Source organism: Manacus candei, unplaced genomic scaffold, assembly GCF_025592945.1.
Source record: "Manacus candei isolate 608988 ecotype Guabito, Panama unplaced genomic scaffold, ASM2559294v1 h1tg000005l, whole genome shotgun sequence".
NCBI lineage: Eukaryota > Metazoa > Chordata > Aves > Passeriformes > Pipridae > Manacus > Manacus candei.
The window spans coordinates 4,927,291-4,950,924 of NW_026138053.1; the positions used below are offsets into that span (position 1 = coordinate 4,927,291).

General features: G+C 36.1%; 1 protein-coding gene across 1 annotated transcript in view; it reads right to left on the minus strand.

Moving 5' to 3' along the window:
• Positions 1–23,634, minus strand: part of FAF1 (Fas associated factor 1) — a 156,097-nt gene that overhangs the window by 34,450 nt on the left and 98,013 nt on the right. Inside the window, exons 9-13 of the mRNA XM_051799726.1 lie at positions 19,210–19,305; positions 17,671–17,797; positions 17,088–17,151; positions 16,113–16,194; positions 7,526–7,680 (exon numbers count right to left, since the gene is read on the minus strand). Of these exons, the coding sequence (XP_051655686.1) occupies positions 7,526–7,680; positions 16,113–16,194; positions 17,088–17,151; positions 17,671–17,797; positions 19,210–19,305 (524 nt within the window). The remainder of the gene's footprint in view (positions 1–7,525; positions 7,681–16,112; positions 16,195–17,087; positions 17,152–17,670; positions 17,798–19,209; positions 19,306–23,634) is intronic.

Sequence of the window (23,634 nt, forward strand, 5' to 3'; positions counted from 1 at the left end):
ACAAAACTAAAGAGACTATTACAATATCAGTTGTATTAGTTAAAGATGTTGGTTTGGTAATTTTTTTTAAAATCAATTCTGTATTTAGTCAACCCATAACTCAGTCCCAAAATATGTTTTTATAGGTATCATGGTTATCAACATGTATCTTCAGAGCAGAATGAGTACACACGAGAACATCTGCTCACTGACATCAAAATAGATCCTGCCCTTTGGAACCAAGGAAGACCTCACTTGTCTGTTGAAGTAAAAGGCAGTAAAGCAACAAAAATGTGGAGGTACAACTACTCTTCACCAAAAATCACCCACAGACCCGCTCTTTACCAGGCTAGTGGCAGAGTCTTAACACATCTCTTCATTTTACTAGATAGGTAGGAATTGAGTTTTCTTTCATGATTCCCATTCAGTTTTTCTTTGCCTTTTAAGAGATTTTGAAGCTACTTAACTAATGTTGTAACTGTTTTTCTTTTTCTGCCTTTACTGATTCTGTATTTGCAGACCTTTTAACTGTATTCCACATTCGTAACCACGTAAAAAAACTCCTCTGTGCTAATATTTACAACTAGAAGTATGGGAGTAGGACCAAAACAATTTCGTGCAATAACCAGTATCTTACTCTGTACATCACTAACAAGGGATTTTCTCACTTTCATCTGAACAGAAGTGTGCCAGATCTTTTAGTGGCATCTCCAGAGCTGCCAAGAGAACTGCCTGCGGAGTCCATCAAAGAGCCAGATGTCCCTCCAGGGAAAACCGTCTTCCACAACATGCTGGATTACTGTGATCTCCAACCAACAGTGGAAATAGAGGAATGCTGCCAGAAAGGGAGGGCATATGGCATACTACTAGTTCTCTAATTTTAAAATTACAGAAAAATTCAAGGAGGGAGAAGTATGAGAAAGGTAAAAAAGCACTTTATGAAGGAAAAATCTGCCTCAAAATATTCTCCAAAGCTACAAGAATAAAGTCCATGAAGAAAAGTAACAGTTCTGGCAGACAGCATCATTTCTTTCATGCCTCACTATCAATGAAACCAGCAGCTAAAGCTACAGAACAAATGCAGACACTGAGCACGGGTTGACAAATACAGAAACAAACCCTAAAAAGAATTACAAACTTATTTCTTAAATGTAGGTTGAACAGGTGTTAATTCTTAGACATAGTTCACTCTGCAGTTAAAAGTGGCACACAGGAAAAATTACTCTGGTGCCATGAAGATGTTAATCTGGGGAGTTGTTGATCCCTGCACAGCAGTTACCCCTCCACGTGCACTTAGAGATAACCTGTGCGAGGAGTCATCAGCTCTCAAATGTATGGAAAAATGTATTAGGATAAAAATTTTAAAAATGCATAGGATTTTAGATAAATTTTTTTTTATTTTCAATACCAAGACAAATTACAGAGACCTGTTACAGTCTTACTCATATAAATTCCTGTAGTTACTTTTTATTTTTATACTGGTAGGAAAACTTTGGAAAAGTTTCCTCCTAATATGAGGCCCTTTGGCACATGGTGCCCTCTATGCTTCTTGCAAGGGAGGTTTTAACAGGAAGGTTGCACTGGAGATGTTTTCTGCTTTATCACCTCAGCCTAAAGTCCTCCTTAAAAAGCAGCAGCAGCAGCAGAAAAATCTGACAACTCCTTCTAAACAACCTGTTCTCTTCCAGTCTGAACTGGCATTCAGTACACAACCAGGATGATTTTGGGCCAAAAAAGCATAATTTATTTATGGCCAGATAATTCACGAAGTTAACCCTACTTGAAGAAACTTTAACACTTCAGAAATGGGTTCAAAAAAATGTACCTTCATTGTTGAACACGAAGAAAACAATTATGAGTATTAAATATGCAAGATTTCTGATTATTTTTAATAATGATTATATACTGTGCAAAGTCAACATAAGACTCATTAAAATGTTAATGTAAAAATACCATTTTTCTATTGGGTATTTACATTTTTAAAAGAATAAAAGCTGAGATCCTGAATTGGCATATTCAAATAAGGCCTCCACAGTCTCCATAATACAGTTATTGCCTTACCCACTGGTAAAGTGGTAACTGTTGCCTCAAACACAAGGGGGAACGAGCAACAGATAAAAGGCATGTTTTAAAGATGGATAAAGCAGCCAAATTCAAATTAGAAAGGAATGTAATACACGATTTGCTAAGGAATATCCAAAGCTTGCTACAAGTAGATTTAATAACAGCCTGGATAAGAACAGAGTGTGTGTTCAATTACTTTACAGATGTTAGTAAAGTGGGAGGAGCTACAAGCATATTGGAAGTCAGTCAGAGAATTCAGATTAATCTTCACAAATCAAAGACTCATCCTGACAGGCAAAATGCAACTCCATAGGGTCAATGAAGGTCTCCAAATAGGAAGAACAACTGCACAAATACACCATAAGGACCAAGCAGTAAGAGAATACGACCAGATCCTTTCTCAAAACAGTCCAACAAGTCTGTCTTTATACCTTTTCTGCCTTCAGAACAGGACACTTCTTTGGCACAGGACACTACAGAGTTTTATTTCACCTTTTCTGCTCAAGAAGCTTAATCAGATAGGCTGGAGCTTGAGAACAGTGGGACAGAACTTTCTTTGGGAATTGGTTTTATAGTGGGGACTTAAAACATGCTTACAAATGTATCAGTTTAATTCCTGTGCTTTTAATACTGCTTTTTTTTTCAGATGACCTTAAAACATTGTTATAGGCATATAAACTGATGCACTGAAAACCTCTCTGATAACATCAGAGAGGCTGCTTTCTATTTATAGTTGAATGTTATAGACATCCATATCTTACTAATCAGGACCAGATCAAAATGCCTTCTCTGCTGATTTTTATTTTCCAAATTTGGACATTTTTAGATTACTAATATGAAATTACCTTGAAGCACATAAATATTTAAGCGGGGATAGTTTACCTTTTCTGGTGGGTGTATAATAAACAGTTTAACCATCATCTATATACAGGCTGTTTTGTTCTCTATCTAAAGAGACAATCACCTTTTATCCTTTTCCTTTTTTAGTTCGTTTCAGTGCTATTAGGAAACTATTCACAAGTGCAACCCCAAACAATACTATGCGGTAATTATGACTAAATGACAAAGAGATGCGAACAATTACTGAGCCCATTTTGAAACCCTACACTAATAAAGTCATTAGATGCTGCCCTTGCCAGGAGCCTTCTAAAAGCTTCTGAAGTTACAAGAACACATGGCATTGTTCGTTAGGACAATTGCTGCTGGCAGAATGAAAACCTTGAGTTAAACCATGCTGCAAATTGATCTTGACATTCTGTTAAGACCGCCACTAAAATCAAAAGCAAAGGAGAAAAGGAGAAAATGAGCGGGTGGGATGTAATCGTGGAACAGAAGGGTTCCTTCCTCACCTTCTTTCCTCTTCCTCCTCAAAACAAGCCATACAGAAAATGACAAACTCGCTTGGTGTTTGAGAACCTTTATTTTTAAAACATTAATTAGACTTTTGACCTGTTTTTATTGACTGGCACTGTACTGCTATTAAAGTAAATTAAATAAAATATTGCAGAATACAATGGAAAAGGTTTTCACACCGTTCTGTGAAACCCGTTAGGGATTTAGTGCCTAAAGAACACATCCAACAGTTCTGCAAGCAACATATACAGAATCTGCGGTCACTCCTGAAGAGACAGTGAGAAATTAACTCACCACATCCAGCTCTCAGAGACCCCACACCTGCAATATATTTGCTGAAGGATCAAATGGGATTGGGGAGCTGGAGTAATATGGTCAACTGGTCTTCATCCAGGCATGCATCATTCAGTAGGTTAGTATTAAGGGTCAGCAACTGTGAATATGGCTAATTACTTGATGACGGAAATTGCAGGTGAAGACAACCTGCTGCTGAGAAGAGCTTTAGTGAATTAATTCTTTCCTAAGCTTAAGCAAAGTGAAAAACTATCGTCTGAACATAAAAACTAACAAGTACCTGTCATCAGAGCTGAGAAAAGTTGGCAACGCCTTGAAATCCGGCGCCCAAGGGCAATGATATCAAAAGCAAAAAAGCTGCTACAGACATTCGAGTCACTGTCTTACAGTTTTGGCTTTGCTTTGCTTGGTAAACACTATGTATGCTGGAAATCTCTTAATATTATCCATGATCTATGTTTGTAGATGTTATGTGTACAACGTTAGGTGTAAGGCATGTACAGGTACATATGTATGGATATATATATTACTATATATCTTTCATAGTAATATATATATCCATACATATCTTTCCTGGATACAAATATCCAGTGGAATTTAACTAGATCTTAAGTAAAAGATATACATGTAGCTTTGTGGCTTTTTTTCCTCCTTTGATCATGAATAACAAATTACAAGAATATTCCAAACATATGCTCACTAAAGTCTAAACTAAAGTCTACGCTACAGGGGATAAAGCTTTCATGTAGGTTCCTTAACAGTATTACAAAAAACAGGAAGGCTAATTCTTTTATTATATTAATTTGTCCCCTTTATTATGATTAATGAAAAGATTAATAATCACAGGAGTTACTCAGTGCTCCCTTTCCTGCAAACCTTATGTCAGAGGCAATTAAAACTTGTGGAAGCCAAAACAATACTTCCTCTTAACTGTATTAACTAGAGTTCTTATTCATTTTGACAAAGTAACAGTCCTGAGTGGCTGCAGTCTGAATTATTTAAAAATCTGATTCCCCAAGTCATAACTCTTATGTTCTTGCAGTACTGCTAACAGGTACCTGGTATTTGCACACAGTGCTTGACTTCTAGTCCTGCCTACAGAACTCTCTTCACTGTGTTGGAATGGGTGTTGAAGATTGAAAGATTCCAGATGAAAAGCGCTTGTGTATGGCAATGCAGGATTCAAAGCTATAGGATTCATTCCTATATCAGTATCAGCCAAGAAACACATTAAAATGGGAAAATGACAAGATTTTGGAGCTGGTTTTGTTCTACGGTGTTCGGGATAGACACCCATTTCATTAATGAGAAAAATGGAAACATCTATTAGGACTAGTTTGGGAATAAAATGACATCTATAGCTCACAATATTTAGAAGATTTTTTTGGCTTATATGAGGAAAGTCTTTATATCTGTTTGAACTTATTTATGCCATGGTACAGTACTGAAAACATGCCTTTTACTACTGACATTGAGGCATCCTTATTGACTGCTGTAAATCAAGTGGACCTGATTCCTCTGCCATCCTACCCTGGTTTTTCCAGCTATTTTACAATGCAATTGTAAGAGCACAAATGAACTGCTCTTGGTCTACACCAGCACGCAAAATGCAGTTCCTTCTGCTGTTGCTCTTGTCTTCTCACCATTCAAATAAAAAGCTACATTTAACTGTATTCATAGGGATACAAAACAGAATGGGCTCCAAGACCACTGTCACTGTGTCACATCATGAAGGGCAGTAATTAAACAGAGGGACTCAGTATTTATTTATGGGAATGCCCACAGTGCACTGGCACTTTCCAAAGGGAGAAGGAAGCATCATGCCCCCTCTGAAGAAATCACAGTCCAAGGAGCAGGATGTGACACTAAACACAACAGAGAAATTATTCTAATTTGAGCCAGCATGCCTTGTTTACCCCTCACTATTTTTTGACCTCACTGTTAATATGACAGTTTCTTTGTTGTTGTTAATAGAAAGCAAAAAAATGAAGGTTTAAAAACCCTATCGTCCAGCACAATCGGTGAGTAGGTTCACTGAGAATAGCTATAAAGCCTTAAACAAGCCCTTTATTTTGTGTTTTAAGAAGTGTCATAAGGAGTTAATAGGACACAGCTGTACAGGCTCTTTCTAACAAGCAGCTTCTGTCGCTTTGGTCACCACAGGTGTCTGTGTAACCTGCAAACTCTTATTACTAGTGTATCAAAGTTGTGCTACTTAATAGATTTCTTTAGTAAAACACAACAAAGCAATTACATGGCTGTTGATTGTCAGTCATAAAAAAACCCTCAAACACAGTTTTTCAAAAGAAACTACACTGCAATTTTTTGTCATTGTAAAATAAAAGAAACTAGAGAATTAAATAGAGGAGCAGACAATAGAACAGCAGGTAGTCAACTGAACTTAGCCACTACAGATGGTTTAGAAATAGTGTTTCCTTCTACACCAACTTGTGGGATAAAAGAAAAGGAGGAGGCTCCTTACTGCCCATGAATGGCAATACCAAAAGACTTAAGCAACTTCCCAGTCTATGTATTTGGTCCCATGAAAGAACCTAGATGTTTCTTTTTCCTCTCTTGTTTCTTTTTTAGAAAGTTTTTATCTGTTTTTGCAACTGCTTTTTCCCATAATCTTTTACTCTTCTCTAGAATAACTTAAACTAGAAACATTGCTGCTGATCCCTCCAATGACAAAACACAGAAATTCAAGTGAGGAATTCCTGAGAAACCCAAGCATCATTTAAAAAGTGCATTAGAAAAAGAGATTGTTCTGTTCTCCAAGCTCACTTTCAGCAAAGAAATATTAACTATAATTTACATAGTTAAGAACAAGAATGTATTAATGCTCTATTCTAGAACTCCACAAGAGACAGAAACATAAATGTATCATTTTAATTGTTTGATAATCACTGGAATTGTGTAAAGAAGTGGCAACCTTATTCCAGCCCAAATTACTGTTGCATCTTTTGGCTAAAAGTTAGAATAACTCTAATTATAATAACATACGCAAGACATTATCCTGGCAAGACTCGGTCATCTTCTGGGTAAATAAAAGTGATGAAATAAGGTCCAAGTTAAAAAAACCAAACAAGTCTGATTTATAAATGTAATAATAATAATAATAAAATAATTATTTTCAGCAGATTCTGATCAACTGGTAACTAAGAGAGAGGTCTTAGTATAACAGTAAGAAAATTTGTTGGTAACACACAAAAGGTGCAGAAGGAAGTGGAATCTACAGTTTTCATATCTTTACCCATCAGTGAGATGATGGCCTAAGACACAGGATAGCTTCTATTCTATTAAATCCAAAATATCTGAACATTACCAAAGGAATGTTCTGTAAGAAAACTGTAGTTCAAAAAAGTTCATATGAATTACAAGCTTTTAATTCTTTGCATAATCTGTTTTTAATACTAATTTATCACATGAATGTAATTTTTAAAATATGATTTTCATTAACGACAATAGTTATTATCCCAGACAGCTCTCATGCAGTTACACCAACATACACACAGTTAGTGTCATACAATATTATGGCACTGCAATGCAAAACTGTGAAGGCACATTCCTAGAACTGTGTTTGAAAATAAACTCAAAACCAAAAGGATGTAATTTCTTCTAATATTTTTTTCCTGCACAGGAACAAGAAGTCACTTTGCAACGCAAACAAGGCCAACCCAATTCTCAGTGAACATCACTCAGCAAAGCTTCACTGATCAGCTGAGCATGAAGTTTTTAGTTTAAAAAGATATCAAGCAACAAAAGATTTGATAGCCAGAGATAAGGGTCTTCCTCGAGAGAAAAGCTGCTCCACTCACAGTTCAAAGAATCTTACCTTGCTCTGTTTGCTTCTTTTGTCATGTCCCATGCCCAGGTTATGAAGTTCTGACTCAGGTAAGAGACAATAGATTCAGCACAAAGCATTTGTGAGCAGAAGACGTTGGTTAGTACACTTTCATCGTGGTGGAGGTAGATAGCAAGAAGCTTTCTCTGGAAAAAACATGATCAGAGATGAGTGAAAACTTCCTCAGGCTATTCAGCTATTTAAAATTGCTGCTGCAGATTCGTGTGTTAGCACACCCAGTGGAGTTTACCAAGGGTAAGAAGTATCTCAATGTGTACACATAGGGGAAAAAACCCAGCAGATTCTAAGTCAAATGGTCCGTCCCTCCAAAACCTTAAATATTCTCAATGCTTCCCAATATTTTATTTCAGATACCAAAACACAATACATTATATGCTTAGAATATGAAAATGGCAACATTTGATGAAAACCAAAAACCTTATTAACAGAGTTATCTTAAGAAATGGGTGAACTTTTTTGGCTTGTTGCCCAATAAAGATAACATTTGGAACAATTCCCCGAGCAAGGAACACGTCTCCTGATAGAACAGCATCTATGACATAAAATTATTATAAATAACCTGAAAAAATGACAGTGTATCACTACCTCTGCAGCCAAATAAAGAGGCAAATGAGTAAGAACACAGCTGCCCACAGACCCCAAACTTGCAAAGTGATATGCTGGATGTTCTGGCAGCTCTCCATCCAGCCATATGAGGTGGGGAGGCTTCACTGCCAGCAGCACTGAGCTGTGCTGTGTCCCCATAATAATCTCAGATCAAAACGTGGTCTCAACTAAAAGCCAGTCTATGTGTATGCAAATCTAGAAAGCAGGCTGCAAAAATACAAGGAAGCTATGATCTAGTTAAGGACCTGTATCTGATATTCAATGAATTATAAATATAATTCAGAAAATTACAGTTTTCCATTCCCCCATACCCATATATATATTACTTACTTTATTTTAAAATACTACTTGAACATATTTGCTAAGATGATATGGTAAATGTTATTTTCAGACTTTTATTTAAAGTAATTTCAAATCTCTTCATCAGTAGTAACACTGAACCCTAGATATTGGTGTGTATTGATACAGCAAGACATAGGATGCGATTTTGAGACAAGCTGTCTTTGTAAAAAAAAACCTGTATGGCTCTCATCTCATACACTGGCTTTGGACAAAATTTAATGACTGTTTATAAAAGGAAGAATACATTTGAACATTAGACTTTGGGAAAGGGATTAGTATTTGCATTAATGTTTGTCTAATTTAATTTAAATGTTCTTCAGAACCACGTACACATGTGCCAGGAAGGACCATTAATAAGCCCAACATGCAGAGATCCATATAAGTGCAGCCAACAATGTTGACTGAAACTAAACTTGAAAATCCAGGGCACTGATGCACAATATCATGCAATAAAACAGCATTTCTGTGGTGATATTTAATTTAAAAAGAAGAAAGAGGCAGGGGAAGATCAGGCACTGTCTGTTTTTGAGGATCAGCCGTTCTGCATTTCAAAGCGTCGATCCCTGCAATATCCAGGTTACTGTGCTAGAATCTCGACTATTATATAGCAGTTGTAAGAGAGGGAGGGCAAAGATGTGTTTACTCAGTGATTAGGGCCTTAGAATAAGCCTCTAGCTCCTAGAGAGACAGCTCACCACTTATTCATTTGGACCAATTCACAAAGCCTAGAAAGATTAAACATCCATGCTGAGAAGACAAGCGAATGCAGACGGTGAAAAAGAAATAAAAATTCTTTAAAAACTCTGAGATGACTTCATTATTTTTTCCACAAGGAAACTTTAGGAAAGTGTTTAGTTAGAGAAAAACCCACATTGACCTCTCTCTAAACCCTTAATCTTTCCTTTGTGGTGGCACTGCTTTGTGGTAAGCGGATGGCTTTGCTCTCCTCTTTTCACTGGGAGCAGACAGAAAAAAAGGCTCTTGAGAAACACTTTTACTTCCAAAGAAACAACCCCATGAAACTGTTAAATATGAGATTCCATACAACAGAATGTTTCAAAATATGTACAGTTTTAGGCTTAAAGATTTAGGGACAAATTTCAGTAAACAGAACAGGCACAAACACAATGGAGGTTTACACTGAGCTACTTCCCAAGGCAATGTAATTTTTGTTGCATCAACAAATCTCACCGTGCAAAGACTAAACTGCATCACATATAAAAGACTGTACTTGAGCCTGATAATTCTTCCCAAATGTTAAGGGCAGCATAGGCACATTGCTATGACTAATGCAAAGAGGTAGCAGGCGGAACTGAAGTGCTGAAATTTGATTTTGAAGAATCTTAGTGGAAGCCACGGGTATTTCCTCCTTAGAAAAATGCATTATTACAAAAGGCTCACAGCCTGGAGTTTGTTGGTTTTGCTGTTGTTGTGCAGGTTTGGTTTTGTGTTTGTTTATTTTACTACCCCATGGTAGCATATATTTAAAAGCAAGTTTTGGTTGTGTTTATTTCAAGCCTTTGAAAAATCAGAGTAAATTCTAGGATTCTATGATGACTAATACTGGGGGTTTTTCAGTCAATACTATTAAAATAGGCTTACAAAACTGTTGAACAGTCTTGAACTCCATAAAAGAAGCCTACTAATGGAGCACTAGACTGTCCTGTGTTGGATTTCTCAAAAATATGACTCACAAGTTATACACTTTGCATGAAAAACCAAGAAAAAAAAATCCGACGGGGAAGAACTTTTACTAGTCCCTACGAAGGTATGGAATACCAAAAAGGTTGTAAGTACTGAATACCTGATGGACTTCCAAAGGCCTTAGGACTTCAGGAACTTAAACCACCAAGGGATGTGTTTTTCAGAGTATGTGCATGCTGAAGACCAGGCAGTCATACGCTGCAATTTTCAGAAGGGGCCTGAATTTACAAACATGCTCAGGAGTGTCAGTCTCATCAATGTCAGTAAGACTTCAGGTCCTAAAAGCTTGAACTCTAAGCTCCAGGTTTCATGTTCCTTCAAAGGAAAAAGGGCCACAAGAAAGAGATCCTAACTGTTTTCAGCATCTTTACTATATAAATACGTTAAAAAATCCAGATCTCAGGCATTTTTTCTGCAACCTCTGTTGTATTCAGGCTGCATGAGACAGTCAGCAGTGCTGCTGCTCCTTTGCTCCACCACCACTGTGTTTGCAGTGAAGCACTGCAGACCTCTCCTGCCTGATTTGGATCTGTTGATGGAATATTCCTGGAACACTGGAAGGAAATGTGGGCTGTAGATGGATGCTGCACTGTAGCAGGGCAGCCCACGGAGAGACAAGGTGTTCCTGGCTGTAGCCTGGCACCACAGAACCTCTCTGCCAAGTCATCCAAAGTACAGCAGACTCCTGCTCCTTTCAGAAAAGTTAATGCACTTTGTACAGAATTAGAAGAAATGAAGGAAAAGTTGTCACTGAGGCAAAAAAGAAACATAGACTTTCATGAGGTGATTAAATTGATATCACTGGGTAATGGGATTTCCAAGCTTCTCAGCCAGCTTGGTATAATTTAGATGCCTCAGAAGAATATGAACTTGGATGGGAATAGCAACACAGTCATAAGGGTCAGCAAAACCTGAATGGCTATCTTTGAATCTCAGGTTTATAAGCTCAAGTAATGACTGAGACAAAAATGTTCATGATGTAACAACAACTGCCAGGGGCATGAATGTTATCTCAAGGTGGCAGGCTAACAAATCAAGACCTTAATGTTTTCCTGAGTTTTATGCTGTGAGAGCTAATTCAAATAAACAAATTTGCAAGTCTTTAAACCTTTGAAGTGCACAATGTGATCCACCTGTCTAAGTGGATCCTGGAGATCACAGGATCAGCTACCCTATCACACACAATTCTTTTCTCCCTAAGCAGACTGCAAACCTTCTCTAACACCGAAGCAATACACCTCTGAATTTACTCCACTTTGAAAAAGGATCAAAGTAGGAATAGGGCAGATGGAAATTCATAGGAAGCCTTGTCTGTGTATTACACATAACAGAGCAAAACCTGCTGAAGAGAAGCATTGTTTAATTCCCCTGCACCAATCAAAGGAAAGGAGACAGAAACCCAAGAGAGAACAAGGGGCACTAACCAGTCTCTAACCTTATAGAAGTGGATCTGAAATAAATTGCACCCCCATAGGTTCCTAAAATTGGAGATGATCCATGCAACCTTCTGATCTCATATTTTGTATTACACATGGCATAAAATGTCTTTAAACTAATTCCTAATTTAATCTTTCTGTAATTTTACCTTTCAGTAAAACATCTAATCTCAAAAATCCATCAGTGATGAAGAATCCATAGGAACCATGGTAAGGTGTTCAAACCACTCTCCCAGGTAAAGGTGTGTTTTAAAGCTTGATTTAGCCTACTTTCATCTTCCAGCTATTTGATCCTATTATACTGTTGTATCTCTATTTCAATCAATTGCACTTGTAGTGATATCTTACATAATGCAAACAGAATTCAGTAATTAACACCAAACTCAAATAAGATCTATAAATCACAAGGACTGAAGGAAGAGGAAATGTAGAGTGTGGCAGACAATTTAAAAAAACCTGCTATTATTTAATATCAAATACAGAGGATGCTGAAGAGAGACCCATACCCAGGAGCAACCCTTCAGATGAAGCTATTCTTCAGATATGAAGAATAAAGGGTGTGTAGGCACACATAACTAGGCTGTTATGTTGTAGCAAAGATTTCGAAACAATAATCATCCACTAGTTCAGAAATAAACTGTGGAATGAAAGGCCAGAACTGCTAACACGTATCAGGCAAGACTGAAAAGAAAATGCAGGTGACTAACACGGGACTTAATTGGAGCATATGTACTGACATCTACCATAGTGTAGGTGCTTCCCTCTTCCTGAAAACCCAGTTACACTCCTCTATCTATCCTCCAGTTTCAACCAGCCCATGTAGATTAAGGTGATTTATGTTTAATCAGAATTGGTAAAGTGGTAATTTCTCCACCTGTAATCTGTAGTAATTTCAGTATACTTAATTAGCTGAAATAAGGGACACTTTTCTGAGTTACACAGATAAAAATAATACTATAGAAAGCCCCGTATGAAGGAAAATTCTGCTACTACTAAGGGAAAAAAAAAAGCAAAAAAAGAGCTTTTATTTGAACATGGCAAATCATGGAAGGAGCATACGTTCTTCTAGGTTTTCAGGAAATAAAGAACTCATATGTGAGAGGGATGGTGCTGCCACTAAATTGAACCTAAAAGACAGAACTCAAGGAGAAGAAAAACACGGTTCATTTTCTGCCATGCAGGAATATATATTGAGGTGACAATACCAATCTGTGCTAAGAGAGATGTTTCACATATTTATTAAAAGTCAGTGGACAGAAAGGTTGAGAGAGGAGCAGGAGGTGAGCTGACAGAGGTATATAAAGAAAAGAGCTGAAAAGGCAGAGGTAATGTCTTTATTCTTTCTCATAATAAAAGAGTAGCAACCACCTATAAAATGAAAAGGCAAAAAAGCTCCAGTAAAAGAAAATACTTCAGTATTATTCATATATATAGTTCAGTGAGATTCAATATAGCCATTAAGATCCAGTATGAATAACAACACTACCCTAAGTTAAGATAAACCCCCTGATGTCTCAAAGCACCAGACACCCACAAACTGCTTTCAGGCACAAGGAAGTCTCCCCCAAACATCTTTTTAAAACATGCTCATTAAAAAATTTCTTCCATGGCATTGGTGTAGGAATACCTGTGGCACTGTAGCTACTTGAGCAAGAGTAAGATCGTTCTTCAGAAATTGATGTAGAGAAATGCTGGTTTCTAATTGGTACAATAGGTAGAGGGTAAGACTTCCACAAAAAACCAGCTTATTTGTTAATTTATTAAACCTCTGTCTCACTTTCTCTTCCTGACCCAATTAAAAAAAATATAAGGAAAATATTTTCTTGCTTTATATATATGTACAATAAGCCTTGGAAATGAACACACAATGCCCTTTAACTATCAGGTTGCAGGAGATACCTGGGATTTCATTACCAGGGACTCTGGTTGTTAAAGGCAAAGCTCTGTATCTTTGGTATTATATTTTTGTGCTAAAGAGAGATACAGGTTTTAAAGCAGGGCTACATTTGATCTCATTCCATCTCTCCTACCAAAAACTGGCACTGCTGTGGGAGCAGCTGCTCTAAAGGGAAAAAGATACCCATCATTTAAGTTAATTTTCACTGTCTAATGACTCAAACACACAGGTAACAAACACCTAAATTTTTTTTACATGGTATTTTTTTCAAATAACATTTTCTTAAATAACTGTGAATTATCATCCTTTCTAATGAAAAGACATTGAGATTTAACAGAATTATCTATTTTCTTAAAAACAATTTTAACTCATATTCTGCATTCAAAACATATGTTCTGACGTAAGTTAATTTTCTTAAAATAGCCCAAATCAAAATATTCCTGAAAAAAAAAGCTTCAAGTTTATATATAATGGGTTTTGAGGGGAAAAAGTATCCACAGTATAGATTTGAAACAGAGCTGATGGCTCTCTCACTAGACCTGAACTGTAGAGTGCACCTTCTGCTCTGGACAGCATTGAGAATTTGTCAAGAAAAGGCTAAGATCTTTGAGCACTCAAGCTGCCAAGTGCTCTCAAATTAAATCAGTTTGAAGCGGTTTTCATTAAGATGGATTGAGTGTGGCATCGTGAGAAACACTCTATCAAATGTAGTGTTTTACTTAGTGATTAAGTATATACCAGTTGATGAAGCTGCCCAAATCCTTCGTAATCCCACCACTCCAATAAACATTTAATGAGTATATAAGTTCAAAAAGCCTAGTAGAGGATTTAAACCTTCAATCTTGTTTTTATTTACTCTTGGAACTCAATTTCTCACTTCAAGTGAAGAATGCTGGTGCCTGAAGCTCATCTGTTGCCCTGGTAAAATTAAGTGCCCTCCATAGTATAAATTAGAAGACAAGACATACGGGTTGCAATTTCTCCTAAGCTTTTTTTTTTAATACTGATATACATATTTAATTATTTTATGAAATGCAATTATAAAAATATAAAATAATGTATCCCTTTCCTCAATTATGCATTCCAGGAGGCAGTACAGAAAAAATTACTTTGTAACAGGAAAAAGCAGTGAAAATAAATGGTATTTACACATTCTCATATCTTTGTTTAAAGTCAGAATGTTACAATAAAAATAATGCCATTCTGTAGGGTAGGTGGGAGGGAGACCTTTCAAAAATGTTATTCAGAAAAAAACCACGCAATCCAAACAACAAAAACAAAAAAATACTTTCCTAAATATACAAATACATAACTTTATCATGATGAGGATCTGGTCTGAACACATCTCAAAATATTAGAAATGTAAGGTGACATGAACTTCAGATGTGTTGTGTAAGTAGTATAGGAAGTACTTTGAGTACTAAAAACCTAAGCAACTGCACTGCATTAATATCAGGTTTATAGAGATCAAACTATTTATGTAAGTTCTTAATGGGCTTTTGTCCATTATTACATTGATACACTGCCAATTATTTGTGATTAAATGATACAAAGGGAACTTCCCAATTCAAACCTTTTCCTTGTTGAATTCATATGATTTTTTTTCTAAACATGCATTAAGGTCCACTTTAACAAATTATTATAAATTAATACTTTTCCACTGAATTACTAGGTATACATTTATGCTCTGAAATCTGTGCAAAGACATGAAAATATTGACTAAACTTTGAGTGTTAAGTATGTGTTAACTTCAGTTATACTGTATGGATCCATAACACTGCACACTTATCAGAACAGCCCCTAAAATAACATAGTTCCCCCTCCAATATGAATAACTACAGGAAGCCATAACATTCTTCATTTTAAAACTGAACATCTACCAAGAAAACAAAAGTAAATTTAAACAGCACGATTTTCTTGTTTGTGTTTCAGCTTTATCTGTGCTTAATTATGCAGGGTTTTGGGTTTCTCCTTAGTAAATCAAGTCACCAAAACTTAAATAAACTATCCCCATTCTAATTTTATTAAAATACTGATTTTAAAACTGTGCACGGAATAACAGAAACTTGAGATGCCTAGTTGGATGTACAGAAAAACTAAATAACCAAACCTTCGGTACTGGAACTTACTTGGCAGATAATGGCTGTACAAAGAAAGAAAAAAAAGCACACTGTATTTCAGAGACCTTTCAATTTAAATTTACAATTTCATTAGCCATTCTTCAAAGGAGTTACCAACATGCAACACTGAACTTGTCAACCACAAGACTCGCAGGCAGTGTTATCTGGTGCTAGGACACCATTATTTCAGGAAGAATAGTGAAGGGGGGAAGAAAAAGAGTAACTTTAACAACTAAAGGACTCCAATAAAAATACAGCCCGAATGATTAACTTCAACAACCCCCAAGGTAAGTATTTTAGTCAGTCAATTGAATTAGTACAACCTTTCCCAAACAATAAACCCAAGATAACTCAAAAATGTAGTTCAGCTTTTTAAAAAATAAAGATGAAACACTTAAGGTGATTTTCATTTCCCCACTATATTAGATAAAGTAGTTTTAATACACACTTACATCTCTAGCTTTCCCATAGAAGGCTTCTTGAAAAGCAGCCTCTAATGATCCAATAAAATAAACAGGATGGCAGTCACCATATCTATTTGAGACAAAATTTCCAATTAATGGATTAATTACGAAAATAAGTAATTTCAATATTCTACCACTTCACATATTCTGTAAATATAATGCACTGGTTAAATCTTTAGAAAGATGAAGTATTACACTTCTAAAGGACAGAAGGGAAATATTTAGAAGCCAACATTCAAAAGCTCAAAGTAACAAACTATTACGTTACAAATTTTATCATAAAAACCTTCTATTCGCACACTGTAAGTTCTATACAATTTTCTACACAATTTCCAATCACAATTTATTTCCTCTCATTAAAGGTTAACTGATGGCTATTCTTGCATTACACTTTAATGCATCTCACATACATAACATCATCACAGAGGAGTGAAAACAGAAGGCATATAAATTTTGCATTACTTTGCAGCTTCTACCTGTTCAGTGAAACATGGCAACTGTTTAGCAATATATGATTTGGTACTAAAAAGTTTTAAAAAACCAGCACTTCTATGTTTTTTAAAAATAGATATTTACCCAACAACTTCATTATTGTGAAAACTCTTAATGTAACTCTATATATTTTTCAATATTAATAATTTTCATCTTTTCTGTTCCTGTGTATAATAAAATTATTATACATAATCAGAGTCCTTATCATTCTTATGACCTTTACATAATTAAGTAATGATACTAATTAATAGCAAAATAAATAAGGCAAGAATCTGTCACTCTAACTTGGAGTGAGAAATAATTTTATTTCAGAAGCAGCTCTGACAAAGTTCAAATTAAAATAAATTACATTAGGATGTATAAATATGCTATAATCCCACATGAAAATATGTGCATTTGGTTTATTTTTATTATTTACTAAATTTAACTTAGTTTGTAACAAGAATTGCACAGTTAATAGACTAAGGTTACCTTGAAGAAAACTCCGCTGTAAATTGTAATAAGGCATCTCCTTCATTTTCAGCATTTTCTGGCACTTAAAAAAATGAAAAATATAAATTAAATGCATCCTTATGGAAGCAGGTTGTAATATGCAAACTCAGTTGCTTCATAGACATTTCATGTTGCCACCTTACTTGAAGTGGTTACCAACTGACCATATAAATTTAATGAAAGACTATAGACTATGAACCTTTGGAAAGACATGAAATTTCCAGAGGGTCTCATGAATATATTCAGGTTTTCCAAACAGTAAAATCCTCAGGTCCAGTGTAATGTGATATATCACTTGTTCTGAGCTAACACTGTGGACATACTTTAATATATTAAAATGAAAGGACTGGCTTGAAAGGCTTGACCCACTATATTGTGAGTTGCCAACTATGTCTGCAGTGTTTTCATTTGATACAGTCATTAGACATGATACTCAAACAATTCTAACATTCCTGTCAAAAGATACTTTCCTATTTCTTGTTCTGCAGACTCATCACACCTCTCTGCCTTCACTACTGCTGTACAAAGACCAGTTAATTGCAAATTAACTGTCAACTCTTACTCATTGGCGATTTCCTCAAGGCAGATGATGCTACTCCAAACATTTCTCCATCATCAACTCCAAACTCTGTAGCATCTTCAAAGTCATCTCCATCACTATCACTAACCATATGAACGTCAGTGCATTGCTATATAAAAAAAACCCAACAAAATCCATGGTAAGCTTCTATTACAGACATCATCTTCAGTGAAACACACAATACATATACAGGGAAAAATACTTACGCATTTCTACAAAAACACAATAAACTGCATTTTATTTTACTATTTTATACAGCATTATCACCCTGCTTTTTATAAACAAGATCTAATTTTTAGCAGTAGTCTGGTTGACAGCAGTATTATGTGACAAAACGCATTAGTAAAGAATGAAGGAACTTTCTCTGCATACCCAGAGTTGAGCAAATTTTATCCAAAGTTCATACTGTTTTCCATCTAATGGTACTACAGTTGGTGTAACTGCATAAGAAAGAATGAGAAAAGCCACACAATGGTGGTTTTCACATTGGTATTTGGCATACCAATACAAAGGAGAAATATCAATGTTTTTGTGCGAAGAGCTACGGTCTCATCTCCCTCCCATGAGATCTTTTGGATCTCATGTCCTTTGAAACACAGAACAGCTCAGAAAAACCTTGGTTTCAATAATTCAAACTTAACCTGCTTCTAAATTGACTTCTTTTCATGAACAAGTATTCCAGCTCTGCTTGACCTACAAGTTACAGTGATAGCACACTAGAGAAAACCTACATGAACTGCTGAAGGTGCAGCGAAGGGTATTACGGAACATGGGATTTCAGCTCTACCTGAGTGATCACAAGAGGAGCAAAGAGCTCCAAACACACAGGATCTCTCTCTACAACAGCTACACAAAAAAGACTTCAAATAAAGAACATTTACTAACTAGTCAACAAAAAAAAAATCTACAAGGTGAACAAAGTCAGATCATTTTGGAAGAGTAAAGCAACAATGATACACAGTTATGCTGGTAGATCTCAGGAATAAAAAAATAACCATTTATCTAACCTGCTAAGTTGTTCAGGTATAGCTAGAACAGTGTTGTCTGACCATCCTCTAACTTTTAACAACTACCCAACACCATATATCCAGTCTTGTATCCTGACCATACCTCACAGTTCTCTCTTATGAATATATATTAAATTCATTTTAAGGTACAATAAAGGTAATGGAAATTTTAACCTAAACTAATAATAATTAGGAACAATGAAACAGGAGTTTATACAGTCTGAAAACATCTCATTCTGCTAACACTAAAAATACACGTTTCAACCTTCTATTTAATTTGGAGTATTTTTCAATCTTGCTGTGATTTGATTACTTTTTCTTTTCTTTCTTCAATGAGTCATTTACCCAGTTCCTTACTTTGCCACAATTACGTGCTACAGGAACTGTAAACTGATGGTTTAAAGATGCAATTTTATTGACATAGTTGACAACACAAGGGATGGTGACTACTGCAAAATGAGGTTTCCCTGCTTCTTCCTGGAGTATACTGGTAAAATAAAGATGATGTTCTTACCTCCTCTGACTGCTCCCTCGTTTGTACAGGTGAAGACCTTCTTCCAACTGTAAGTCGATGGCAAGGGAAAGTCAGCCCCGATGCAGCAAGAGTCATCTACAAAACAACAATAATCATTTATTAAAGCCACAGTGTCAACTGAAGGTTGGTTTTTGGGTTTTTTTAAGGTTGTTTTGAGATTTAAACTAAAGGCTGCACTGCAGAAGACTGAATTATTTAAACAAACATAAGGAAAGAAGCCAGAAAAACAACAACAAAAAAACCCAACAGTTAAGTCATCTTGAAAAAAAAAAACTATTTTGAAAGAACAGTTTATCTGCGGACATTGCAACAGACACAATCACATTGGTAACTTAAAAAATACATTTCATCTCCTTTTTGGTCACTATAAATGTCAAGGGTGCATGCCACGTTTCTCATACGGACACACACACAAACCCAACAGTGCTGGCGAAGCTGCAGTCAGCACAGACAGGAGGGATGTTCAGGAACCAGTGCCAACAGAAACAGCACTGGCTCAGAAGCACCTAAGCCCTATCTTGATAATACATGGTTTGATTTTACAATGTGAATAGCTTTTAAATAAAGATAGTTGATTAATTTTTGACAGTGACAAAATACTTGATGCTGTACAATTCTTAGCGAAGTGAAGAACAATAGTTCTGACTGTATGTTTAAAATATTGTTTCTATTGGTTCTTTCAGAAGAAACACAGAGAGGACAGAAAGAGATTTTCTAGATCCTATAAAGCTTATTAGTATTTTTGCAGGGTACAGAATGAAAGACTTACATTATAAGCAGTAAGGTAAAATACATTTCAATCATCCTCAACAAAAATCCAAGAATAAATCATAAACCCTAAATTTCATTTACTGCCATGAGCACTGAAAATACCCCATTTATTTTTTATACGTAATTCAGAATGACTATATCACTTGTCTGCTAGAACTCACAAAGATTTAATTTGCTGCAGGTTGAAGCAGGCTGATTAAGCAGCCTGGTTACCAAATGAATGTTAACCTGTCTGAACTAGCCTACTGTCACATTCTCATAGCAAGGTTAAACAGAAGTTTAGCTGTGTAAAAAGCACAGCAATCGTCTTAAAGGAAGTGAGTTATAATGTTCTGGAGCAAATGAAATATTAAAGATGACATACAGGTCAAGACCAATTACCTATGAAACTCCTGTGACAAGAGCATAAGAACTGCATTCTCTGTAATAATCCACCAGCTCGATTATTATTTTTATAAGCTTTTAAAAATAAACAAAACCAACTGTTTTAAAAGCTGAAACTTTGCCCTGTAGTTACCACACTATATAAAATACTGGTAAAACACACACACCCCCCCATCCCAACCACACACAGACTACAGTTCCCTATCTCACAGCATCAAATACCCCGACAGATGCCTGGAAAGGCTCCTGGTGTCTTTTACGTGCACATTAAAGAGAGAGTGGTAAGATCAAGCAAGCAGTTATTGTGCTGCTTCATCACTTGGCCCAATTGCAGGGTGTTGCAATTCCAATTTGCAACCCTATATTATAGTGTCAAAGCGTCTCTCAAATACGAGCTTACAGCAGAAGGGGTTCGACATCAGAGCTTGTTTCATCCCTCTCTCCAGACAGTTGCTGGAATGTTGGGGGTTTGTGCACATTTCTGTGAGAAATCACCCTCCCCTTCAGCATTTTTGGGAAGTTTTTTGCAAAGGAAAGGCCAGGAGAAATAGCTCTGCCGTCACTTCAAAATAAACTAGCGGCATCAACGTTCTTCTAGAATAAAGGTACCTTCATTCTAAGAAGAATCCTCTCACAAGAACGACTCTTGCACCAGAAAGCTTAAGCTTTATTTCGGAAATCATAAAAACATCAAGTAAAAGATTACTTTCCAGGCAGCTCAGCCTGGTGTCATGGATAGTAAACCTCAACTTTTCCTCGTATTTTGAACACAAGCCAATTTACTGATGGGAACACCCGCTGAAGGGTCTCCGTGCAAGAACTGTAGACCTCAGGCTGTTCTTGGAGAGCTTTTTCTTTCTAAATACTGCACCTGCCTACTCCCAAATGGGGTTGCAGGACGTCAGATAAACAAATCACTGTGTCACAGCCACTTTCCCATGGAAATGGACAAATTCTTTATTCCAACTCCATAACTGAAAATGTTTGTAGCCTGACTACCTGACATTCTCTAACTTATGAACCCATCTGGTTGTGCAAAAACTCAAAAGTCACTAACTTTTCTGAATTTTCTTTTTTTTTTTTCATGAAAATCACCTTTAGGTGGGTACTAGAGCTTTCACATGCACAAGAAAAGACATTGAGAAATGCATATGCAGGACTCGTGCACCAATGATGAGTTAGATATAGGTTATGAAATAAATAATACATTAGAGCAAAAATAAATAAGGTTAGTCTATTTTTCTAGGCAGGAAATGTACACATGTGCAAATCAAATGGTCTCAGAGTTGAAAGGTACACAAGGTGGAAAGTGAAACAGAATCAGAAACAGCCAAAATGACTTGCAAAAAGTAACTCCAGATGATTATTGGAAAGTCAGATCTCTGGTCCATCACTATGTATACACTGCTTGTGCTTGTTGAAAGTTGTTTGGCTTCCTATAGCTTTTTAAGGAGAAGGACAATAAAACTTCAAACATTCCAGGGAGAGTGGCAGCAGGGGAGTCCTTCTAGGAGACAACAGAGACATTGAATGGATTGCTATTGGTATTCAAAAGGTAATGGTACTATCTGGACTAGGAGTGCACAAAGGTTACTTCAAATAGGTTTTAACTACTAAAAGAAAGACCACTACCAAATCTTACAATTTAGAGAGGAAAAAATTACTCTGGTGCTCACTTGTGCTTTCCAACAGTAAGACACTAATATTATTTGTAAATACTCAGTGTAAGATCAATTGTATTTCAATTCCCTGCATTAGAAATTGGGGGATAAACTTAAGCAACATCTTTTCTGATCCAAACATGCAGGATTCTTTGTCAAACTCCCAGATTAACCCAGAAATATTTGCCAAATCTAGAGTGAGACCAGGTGCCTTCAACAATAAACTATTCTGCCTGTTAGAAAGTATTGTTTTTATGTTGAAGGTTCTAGAAATAAAATTCAGAACAATCTAAAAATGCTCTTTTTTCCAGATATTTCATGATACAAATATGTCTGCAGGAAAGAAAGACATCTTGTAATTCCAGAGTGCTGCCATCTCATGTTCAGAATAATAGGAAAAATTACAAGTCCATAATCTCAAAAGCTTTTATCTTCTAGAAAGAGTTTGTTGGCATAACTTAATTCCCACTCTTGCAGACTCCTGAAATTACAAATAAAGGAACAAACTCAGTCTCTTGCACCAGTCCAGAGATATTTAATCAAGATACTGAAGATCTGAGAAAGATAAACAGAAAGAATGATACCAGCAGAGAACTCCAGCTGCAGAGCTCACTTCACTTAGAAATGCTGATACAAAAATGATAAGCTCAGTGTACTGCATCAGGAAAATAGTAATTGGATATGACAAATTGGTCTTCCTCATGTTCAGCCACACACTGATGGAGAAAAATAGCATTTCAAAGGAGATCTGAACAGCAACCATATCTAATGTGGAAAGTGAAGGCCAGTTCTAAGCTTTCTAATGCCTTACAGAATATAGCTGGTCACCCAAAGTGGCCAGCTTAAGGCAATAATCTGTAAAGAAACAGACATTCCTTCTCATCCTCAATTATTGGGAGGTTGTGCTTTTCACAGGATACTTATCATCAAGGGATCCTTTCTCTCTAAAAGGATGAAGCTTTTTTTAAATGAGAACCATTAAAAACAAGCAAATATAAGTGATAATGTTTAAGGGAAGTAGGAATATTGATTTATTTTGTGCTCTTTGTTACGTTTTTGATTGCTACAAGAGCAGTGTGTTTTGAGATTTTGGAGTGTGTGGGAGCACTACATGTGCATTAATGTACATTAATGTACTTTAATGCATATATCTAAACACACAGACACTTAAATGGAGCCCTTCAGCTCTATCACCCAGTACTTGTCACTTTTAAAAAACAGCTTTTTGTCCTTTAAAAGACCACTTAAAAGGTAGCCTTCACAGGGTAACTTTATTCTTTGAGCTACTCAAAAGAAGAATCCTTTCCAACTCACTGAAGAGGTATTTTTCCATGGCAAAATATTTTCTAGTATCATTTAGTGAACATAAACTAGAGATTCTCGATCGTTTCCTCTCAGAAATTCAAAGGTCAAACTATAAATCTTACAAAGCATCAGACAGAAATTCAGAGAACACCTGATCCAAATGCAAAGGAGATGATTCTATCCATGATGGCAGATTTCACTTGTTCGCACACAGCAAGCGAATCAACAGGCATTATCTGACAATGGCAAACCTAAACCAAAATAAAAAACCTTGGAGTGGACA